The 10,574-nt window shown below is 40.7% G+C and overlaps 1 protein-coding gene across 1 annotated transcript; it reads left to right on the forward strand.

Annotated features, from left to right (window-relative positions):
- The first annotated feature begins 2,205 nt into the window (after positions 1–2,205).
- On the forward strand, positions 2,206–7,209 carry wnt9b (wingless-type MMTV integration site family, member 9B). The gene is made up of 4 exons (XM_056752252.1): positions 2,206–2,317; positions 3,297–3,542; positions 4,435–4,700; positions 6,248–7,209. The coding sequence occupies exons 1-4, from the start codon at positions 2,206–2,208 to the stop codon at positions 6,716–6,718; spliced, it is 1,095 nt and encodes a 364-aa protein (XP_056608230.1). The 3' UTR covers positions 6,719–7,209.
- The last annotated feature ends 3,365 nt before the right edge of the window (positions 7,210–10,574 follow it).

The raw sequence follows: 10,574 nt of genomic DNA on the forward strand, positions 1-10,574 counted from the left end.
CAATGATTGCATAGTGGGCGTGAGTACTCGGAGGGCAGAGGGAAGCGGAGACATGCCACCTCATATCATGCAAATTGCGACATGAAAGACGTTAAGCAAATTCATTTTGCTATGTGCTATTTGTATTTTCTAACTGACGTATTATAAACATATACACCAACTAAACGGATTAATTTTGTACTGTGTACGCATGCTGAAAGTGTTAAATTAGGGATTGGTTGCTTCGATTAGTTTGATAAGGTTACCCTCTAGCGGCAGACATACTATATCGTGGCAGGTGCTCTCTTTGCCCTTTTGTGCAGTAGTGGCCAAAAGTATTGGCAGTGACATAAATGTTGTTGTGTAGACTTTCTGCTCAAGATTTTGTGGTGTTCATTTACTTTGTTTATAGATTATTGTGTAAAGTGATCAGATCCATTTTAAATAATTGGGGGGGGGGGGGGGGAAAGCAACTCCCCAGATGTCAATCCCATATAGAGAACGTGTGGTCAATCCTCAAAAGTGAGTGGATAAGCAGTAGCTAAATGGCTAAAATCAGAGGTTGTTCGTTTTGAAAATTAATTCTATAGTTTTGCCAGCAGATGGTGCTACTGGCAAGACACCATAGCCACTGTTAATCCACTACTGCCAGTCTATTGAAGTCTGTTTTGTGCACCTGTACATAGATAGTAGACTTGAGGATTTTAGGTCACTGTGGGACGATGTAATACTCTGTGTCGGTGATGCAGAAGATTTCTTTAGGTTGCACAAAGAGTGACAAAATAACAAAGTCGTTTTATTATAGGCCTCCCTGAAATGTCCATGAAATGTCAGATTATTGAATGGAGAAATTGATTTTAAAATTTAACAACATAGTTGTACTACAACAATTCTACAAAATTTCCTTGTTTGCGGAATACAATTCTCAAGGTCTAACTGCCTAAAATTGAACTAGATACTTTAACACCATTGGCACAAATCCAGAGTCAGATATGGTTTTACTATCTAATGATATGATAAAGAAAACCATTCCTAACATACCGTTTAAAATAAGTTACTCACACCCCCCCCCCCCACAAATATACTATTTAATGGATTCAAATAGTTTAAGATCCTAAAATACAACTACAGTCCCATTCATTTGGAAGAAAATTTAATGTGTATCCTTTCTTTCCATCCACAATTCCTATATATTTAAATAGTGACAAAAGTCGGCACATCATTGTGTGATGAAGAGCCTGTGTGCTCGAAACGTCACAAGCCATGCGGTAGTCTTTTAAATAATAAAGTATTTTTAATTTTTGGAGCTCTGGTGTGCCGGCATTTGTCACTATTTGGATTTACTCTCTTGGTCGAGCACCCTTTTTAGATTGATGTGCGTGTTTCGTCCTCTCCTCAAGACATATATATTCAAATTAAATGAGTAGGGTATGTGTTCTCCAAATTGTTTGGTCACAGCAAAAGCAGGAAGTGCACCTGACACTCCTCCATCATAAAGGTGGATGTTTGAACAAAGAAGGTGACATCATAAGGGAAATCTGGTGCCCAGTCGGTCACTGATGGAAGGGAGAGGAACTGAGATGAAAGATCGGCCGTGATTAGCTCATTATATTCTGCTTGGTGATGACAAAACTAAAACAACAGCATCATAGTTAATGATGTTAAGGAAATGAGAATGGAGCCGCAGTTTGTAAACAAGGTTCTGGAACGACACAAGAGTAAACATGCTGAATCATTATCCTAGTGAACTCAGAGAACTAAGTTGTTGGTATAAGAATAAAAATAATATTTTTTCTTTTATTTATTATTTGTACACTTCCCTTTCCCTAATATTTTTGTAAACTGTGAATAACTGTTATTGCATAACATGAGCAGGAATAAATGTAGCATTTGTAATGTATATTAATATATGAACTTATCAAACAACGAATTATAACTAAATACTAATTAGTTACTTAGTTACAAGGTACCAATGATTAAATGGCTCTGCACACGATTTCAATAAACAAACAGAAACCTCAAAAGTGAAGTGCACCTGCCACTACTCAGCGCAACTGGAGTTCATTGGCGATGGGCGGAGTAAATGACAGATGCACCAATAAGTTTTGCGCGCGTTTCTCGCTCTCTCAGGACTGCGCCACCCAAATGGGCCAAAATAAGTTTCTTCCCCTTTAAGAAGTTGCGCTGTCCAGCACAGCTGGGATTTCTATACGGACAGATAGCGCAATGAAGAGCAGCGTCGACCCGTCATCATGTGCACCGGGCTTCCGAGGACTGCCTGTCCGCTGCGACTTCTTGCCCTCTGCATCCTTCTCTCCTACGCAGCAGCCTATTTCGGGTCAGCAGTCCTTTTTTTAAATTCTCCCTAATTTCTGAAGCCATGGAAACGGCCTCTGGGTCCATTAGTGTTATTTCTAAGGAATAGACATATTTTAGAATATGGAACAAGGGGCGAACAGCTGAGTTCATGTCTTGTCTGGCGCAACAGGTGGAGAGATTTTGGTGAATTTGGATATCCTGTGCGCAATTACGCATAGGCCTTTCTTGTTACTGTTTGTTTGTTATTGTTTACTGTCTCTACAAAAGTTGACCTAATAATGATTTGAAGTAACCTAGGCGGCATTGTAAAGTTATGTAAATATAATAATGTAATGTATTTTATTATATATAAAACATATCTCCAAAGGGTATTGCGCAAGTAAAACCTTTAGATTTATTTTCAACATAACATTTAAAGTGTCATGCTGTACAAGGCGAATAGTGCTGTTGAAAGCGGCGATGTGTTTTTGGATCCAGATGTCTTCCGATGGTTTTGGCACTGTGTGCTTACCCTCGCGCTACCTGATCATTAAGATGTTTCTGGCTCGTAGTCACAGGACGTTGCCCCACTAGTGTTTATATTAAGAATCCTATAAACACGCTGCAATGCATTTTATTTAAAAGTGGTTTCTGAAGTTTCTGATCCTGCAGTGTTGTTTTGAAAAAGCTACGCGCACTGTCCAAACAGTGACTCTGGATACAACACGTGTAGTCTGGTATCTGTGCATTCTCTATTCAAACTCGACTATTCAAATGATGTATTTCAAAATATTCAAAGCACGCGTGTCACCACAAGTGGGCATTTGCAGAAAAACAAGAAAAGAGCAACAAATACTTAAAATAAGTCATTTCTGGTTATTAACAAGTTTATCGCTGTGAAAAAAAGACATGCAAAAATCACCCAGTGAGTTATTGAGCAAAATATAATGTCCTAAACTAACCAATCTTATAAATTAATTTATTTACTGTATGCATTTTTCACTGTTTTAGGCTTACAGGTCGCGAACCCCTGGTCTTTCTGCCTGGTCCTTTTGCCAACGAGGCTCCGAACGGTAAATTGTACCTGAAGCAATGCGAGCAGATGACCTTGACGCGTCGGCAGAAGCGCATGTGTCGGCGTGAACCGGGGCTGGCGGAGACTCTGAGGGAATCTGTCCGCCTTAGCCTCCTGGAGTGCCGCTATCAGTTCCGCAACGAGCGCTGGAACTGCAGCATGGATGGGCGCGCAAGCCTTCTGAAACGAGGTGAGGTACCGCGAGAAATGCAGCATCCTCCAAACTGGAGACTCCAGCCATTCTAAAATGTATGTTCAGTTTAACATATTGTGAGTTTGAATAGCTCCAACAAAACATTTTACATTTTACATACATACATGTTTTTTATGTTTGCATAAACTTTTATGCCACTGAGTGCGTAGGCTATATCCAACGACGCAGAAACCCCTATTTATCTTCTCGTTATTTGTGGTGCATGTTTCCAAACAGACATGTTCGTAAATGCGCAGGATGTGAATGTGAAAGCCATGTGCAGGTCGTTCCGCTGGTAATTAGGGAGTAAGCGCGGAGTCCCTGTGCGGTGAGGCCTCGCGGGGCCAGCAGCCGAAGTATTTTTATCTTCAGGAAAAGCGCCCATTTCTCAGAGGAAAAGGGCGGCGTGATCACGCACTTTCATCTGTCACAAAACTTTTCCTAGTCTAAATAATAATTAATTGCATCAAAATAACCCTCAGCCTCAACCCTGGTCTCAACAAATAACTGTTTAAAGAGGTCACTGTTTAAAGAAGATTTTACACTTATTGGAAAAGTTGCACATGATCCATATATACAACACATTAGAGAATTTAGACAAATGTTAAATGTGTACAAATAACATAAAGACAGTGACTGTGCGATGATTAGTTTTATCGCTAAGTTTTGCTTTTGAAGAAAAAACTGACATTTAGCTCGCAATCTTCCTATTTAGATGAGGCTTACAAAACATCTTAAACAATAATATTATCAATGTGCTAAAATGTTCCAACACATTCATGTAAGTGTAAACAAAGGTATGCCCCTAAATTAGCTCTATAATATACAATGCACAACACTGCACTTTATAAAGCAATGGTGCTCGTTTCTGAATTATTCACTCAATCAGGGTTCAAGGAGACGGCCTTTCTGCTAGCCGTGTCATCTGCGGCACTGACTCACGCACTGGCCAAAGCCTGCAGCTCAGGGCGGATGGAACGCTGCACCTGCGACGACTCTCCGGGTCTGCAGCACCGTGAGGCCTGGCAGTGGGGCGTCTGTGGAGACAATCTGAAATACAGCACTAAGTTTCTCAAGAAGTTCTTGGGGCAGAAACGGGTCAGCAAGGACCTGCGTGCCCAGATTGATGCCCACAACATTAACGTCGGCACCCGGGTAAGACCCAGACTGTCACAAATTAACTGATGATAATGAAGTTGTACTATCCTTGTACACCTATTTGCTATTCAGTGCAGAAAAAATGGATGTTTTGCACTTCACATCAAGAGGGAACCTGGTATTTATTCATTTACGTTATATTTATGCGTTTGATTTTTTTTTTCATGCATTTGGCTTATGCTTGTATCCAAAGCGACCCACACCACTGTCAAGGAATAAATCGTTTTCCTAATCAAGAACTCAAAACTAAATGATCACCATATTTATGTCCAATGTATTTTATATTGTGCTTCACTGTAAACAATGACTTATGCCATTGCACATGCCCAGAAATCCACAATGGTACCATGATCAATTTTAGTACTTTTTTGTGTGAACATCGGCAAGGGTTAATCTCTCTCTACCTTCATGTCCAACACGCACCAGAGGAGTTTCTTGGTCGTAGGGGTGCGGTCTGTTCATTGTAGCCCAGAGGGGAGTTCATTGAATGGGATGAGGCAGGTAAACGAGCAGGCATTGGCCAGCTCGCTGGAGCCAGGTGTTCCTTCCCCTGGTCCAGGCATGACGGCGCTTGCTGTGGGGGCCCTCTCAAAATTAGAGGTCTCCCATCAGGGCGATTATACAGAGAGGAGGCCTCTGTAATATACGAGCATATTTTCCACTTACTGTATGCCTCGCCGCTCCTGCCGCTCCTGTCGCGCCGGCACGCTCACAGACTTTCATAAATCCTCCTAACACCCCCAAAGACAGTCTTGTTACCAGGAGACTGGCAGCCTTAGGGCAAAAGAGAGATAGCAAGAGAACGAGAGAGGACGAAAAGGGGGAGGGTTTGTGAAAAAAGATTCAAGGAGAAAGAAACGGCTGGACGAACTCGGATCTTATCAGACTTCGATTTTGTTGGTTCCCACAGTTGACACCTCGGGCCACAGATGGCTGTTAACAAAAACAAGCAAAGGAGGATGAGAACTCGTTAGACCCTCGTCTTTCAGATTCTTGCTGTTTTCTCACTTGACGGTGTTTCTCAGGTGGCCCTCGGGTGGGAGGCTCATACCAATGTAGGGTGGATCACCCCATCGACCATTTGACCTTCCATCTGCCCCTGGGCCCTTTTAGATTGACTGCACTGCTCTGTAACCCACTTCCCCAATAAGGGACAGAAAATAACCTTTATTAACTGAATAATGAAATTCACACACATGAGTGTAAGCTCAGAGAGAGAGAGAGCAAAGAATCAAAGATGGTAAAAGCAAGATCCGAGAAATGGCGGTTTTAGGTCCTCAAGAGGTGCAGGTCAGAGTTGAAAGACTGCCAGCTCAGACATTCCCCCTGCATCCATCATCTACTCCACGTCAACCCAATATCTTCACCTCAAGGCTATAGAGTCCTGCCGCATTCTCCAAATTCCACAATCTAACTGTTGTGAACTTTATTAACATTATTTTTATGTTTGTCCCACCTCCTCATTTTTGAGAAGATAACACACTTTTAATCAATCCCACGCCCTTTTTTTCTGGTATGCTCATGCTTCTCTGTCTTTCTTTCAGGCAGTGAAGAGCGGACTCAAAACTACTTGTAAGTGTCACGGCGTCTCCGGTTCGTGCGCCGTGAGGACTTGCTGGAAGCAGCTCTCCCCGTTTCACGACACGGGCAACCTGCTGAAATACCGTTACGACACCGCAGTCCGCGTGCACAGCATCACCAACGCCGCCACGGGCGAGACCGAGCTGGCGGGGCCACGTCGATACAGCAACACAGGCCCTCGACCACGACCCACAGAGCTGGTGTTCTTGGAGGAGTCGCCCAGCTTCTGCAGGCCCTCGCGTTACTCGCCCGGCACGGCCGGCAGGACCTGTTCCAAAGACACCAGCTGCAGCAGCCTGTGCTGTGGGCGGGGCTACAACACAGCCCTCCGCCTCACCACCCTCTCCTGCCACTGCCAAGTCAGATGGTGCTGCCATGTAGAGTGCGAAACCTGTGTTCGAGAAGAGGAGGTGTACACCTGTAAGAAACACTGAGAGCGAGACGTTGAAGAAGAATGAGGGGCAGATTGGTAGTGCATTACAGGAGATGCAAACATGCATATCGGGAGGATAAAGGTTTGGAGGTTGTCATGCCAAAAGAGATATTTGACTAACGTGATAGTAGCTTTTCTGCTGTCATGGAAACCAAATAAGACAAACCCTGTTTCTTGTCTTCAAAACGAGAGACTCGAAAAGCCACAACCAGAGGTTTGAGTTTAGCCGAAGTAACCTCTTCCTTTTGAACATTTTGTGGTGACGCACACTTTAGGGCAATGTTAGGGCAGTAATTCTCAGCTGTCTGCCCTCAGACTTATCTTTTTGACTACATTTTTACCTGTTTTTCATTCCACTGCCTTTACTGCATATTTCTCTATTGCTCTGAGAGTCCACATATTGGGCTTTAAAATATATTGATAGTATGAAGCACTTCTGAAAGTTTATTTGTCAATAAGTTGTCTCTTATTTGTAAGGAAGAAAGTACTTGTGTCTGTTATGATATTCAAAGTTATTATGTTTTACATAAATATCTATCTGCAATGGGTTGGGGTGGGAGGGATTTGTTGATCAACTGGAACTTAATCTGCTTTTATAGACTTTAATGAATGTTATATAATCATGTTTTATATCTTGAATGGCCATTAAATGGCTGTACGTGGTAATAGATAGGAATGTATTTATTGCAGTTCGACAAAACTGTTGGATCAAACACAAGTAGACTTTCATAAAATGACATTTTCATATGATTTTTATGAGTTCTTCACTGTGTAACATGCCATTTTCTAATGCACCAGCATGTTAAAAAGCATTAGGGTTGAGTAGAAGTGTTTCGGAGCTGACCCAAACTTACCCTTTTCATAGCAGTGTATAGTGTGTGAAAACATCTGGCTATCTGAGTGTATAGTCTTTATATTTTACATTCCCACCATGGGCAATGAGAGCGAGTCTGTCTCAATCTGAACAAGTAAAATATCACCAGTGACCCTCTCGGCGTTTATCAGTTCATGAATTCTCATTCTCATCACAAGCCCTTTAATGTGTGTAAAGCCTTTGATAAAGTCCAGACGCCTATTTACCCCAATCAGAGCAAATAACGGTACTTTTACTCTAGAACAACTTCAAGGCTTGCATGCTGGTTCGTTTTCTTCTGAATTTCCACCCAAAATGAGAAAAAGCGAGTTATATCGGTGCACTTTTTCGGGAAAGACACATTCCTACAAGGCAATGCAAAGTATTACTCATATACATGTCCTGTTAATGTTATACATTTCAAGCATTTTTTCACTTAGAACTGAAGTCTGATTTGAAGCATGAGTGTTTGCGTGTGTACGTGCCTACTTATGCGTGCGTATGTTAATGTCTGTGTGTGGTGTTTCTGGGAAAGGAGAAAACTGCAGTGAAATTCTCCACATTAATCAAAAGGAAAATTCAGTCCAAACTTAATGTCGATCAGCTTAAACATTTGTAATCATTAAAACGTCTGAAAGAGGGTTCTGCTGTGACTAGCTGAACTCTTTCACCTGTAATCGCTTTCGTTTCAATGAACGAGATTGCTGTGTCAAACATGCAAATACCCGAAACCCCAGCGGTAGCCGCGGAAACCCAAATGAGATCATTCTCTAGTTTTGTGTACATGTGAGTGTGTATACACGTGAGCATATTATGGATATGTATGTTTCTCTGCTGCGACGTCTGAAATGTATAGCACTAGGACAGCCTGTATATCAGGATGTCTTCAATGAACTTTATGCATTTATAAAGTTCTGTGTTTTTATTTGTGTTGTCATAGCTTTAACAGTGTAATGTTTCACTTTGTGCTTCAAACATTTCACGCAGGGGATTTGTTTCTACTACCTCACCCAGTCTGTGGGGGAATTTGTATTTTATACTTGTTATATATTTCAGACAGTGCTTCTTTTACAAGCTTTAGTCTGAAGTAAAGATGCATTTACCCATTTTTTTACTTTTGTGACCTATTTCCTTATTTAAGAACCAAGATATCACTTTCAAATAAAGTTATGCATACATTAGTGTTAATGGTGTCTTGTTCGTGTCCCATTTAAAATGCATTTAAAAATGTTTGTTTTCTTCTTTGTCATTCTCTCTCATTGTGTTTGTGGTTGCACACCTGTCCAGAGCTCTGAACACAAACACCTGGTCTCTAGTTAAATCCTTCTTTGCCGGTCACCAGGTTTTGTTGTGTTTTGGATGTTGGTCCCCAGTGTTGGGTTCTGGTGTCCTGACCATGCTTTTTAACTTGACTTCTTTACAAGACATTGCGATGTTAACAACATGTGACCCAGGACCACAAAGCCAGTCTTAAGGGTCATTTTTTCGAAATTGAGATTTTTACATCATCTGAACGCTGAAGAAATAAATGTTCTATTGATATATGGTTTGTTAGGATAGGACACTCTGGTGAAACAACAACTGTTTATAAAGCTGGTATCTGCTCACAAAAAGAACGTTTTTACACATTTACAGTAAAGAAATTTATCAAATATCTTCATGGAACATGATCTTTGTTATGATATTTGGTAAAAATAAAAATCTGAAATTTTTTCCCCTTAAATGTATTTTTGGCAATTACTCAAATTTTTCCTGTGCTACTTAAGACTGGTTTTGTTGTTGAGGGTCTCATACATTTAGTTTCTTACCTAGACCATTACCAAGTTAACAGTTAGCAGCATAAACCAATCTGAATTGGTCTTTCCAGAATCCTGGCTTGAAAAATTTAAATCCTGAATTAATTTTCAATTTAAAACAACCCATAAAATGAGATTTCATCTGTAATATTGTTCAATCTAATATTCTATACATTAATGAGATTGAAAGGAGAGTAAATGGTCTTTGATATTTCTCCATATAAAAATGACCCAGAAACCTCAGAAATGTCTGAGAAGAGATAACAACAATGTCACAAACTGAGCTCAGAAATGTCAAGTCAATCAAAGGTCTAAATTATTGAGGATTTCAACATGAACTCAAACGTTTCTTATCAAATTGACCCAAATTCTAAGGTTCCATGTGACATTTTTGTCAAAATTTAGTTATTTACATATTCTTATTCTCTCAACAAATTTACATTATGTGATGTTTTTTCTTTGTGTTTAGAAATCAAAAGCTTTCATCTACAAAAGTCAAATGGAATTTAAAACAAAAAAACAATATCTCCTCACACACAGGTCAACTCATCAAGACACACATACAGTACTCATTGCTTTACTGTGTTTGATGTGTGTGCACATAATGGCTCTATAATAATACTCTCTCGCGCTCTTTTAAGACATAATGAGCATAATGATTCTGCCATATCAAACAAATCCTTGCTTTCACTGTCTAGCCAGATCTTCAATCCAAACCTCATGTAATGACTGTTTATCAGTACTTACCTTTATTAAAGACACAGAATTAGGAGGTTAAACTAGCTAGAGATTTCATGTTTACAAGACAACAGGCGTGCCATGCGGAGGCTTTGTGAATAAAGGCTGATTTGGTATGAAACCAAACTTAAGCCTTGCCGGCTACATTTAAGCACACACACGAATGCTTCTACAAAGGAATTTCTGTCCCTTGGGGCAAGTCAAGGAGAGAAAGGCCTATGGAGTCAATACGGAAAAGAGAAATGAGTGAGCAAGCACATGAATGAATAAATGAAAAATGTCTGAGAGAGAAATCCTAAAGTGAATAAGTTACAGTTTCACATTTGTTTCACGCAGAAGTGAGAGACGTGCAGGTATGGAGGACCTCGGGAGGTCTTCGGGGATGATACAGGACTAGTTTAATAATGAATCTCAAAGCCTTCATTTCCCCAAAGCCCAGCGTCCCGAGCTCACCTCTCACGCACACATCC

This window comes from Triplophysa dalaica, chromosome 7 (assembly GCF_015846415.1).
Source record: "Triplophysa dalaica isolate WHDGS20190420 chromosome 7, ASM1584641v1, whole genome shotgun sequence".
NCBI classification, from domain to species: Eukaryota; Metazoa; Chordata; class Actinopteri; order Cypriniformes; family Nemacheilidae; genus Triplophysa; species Triplophysa dalaica.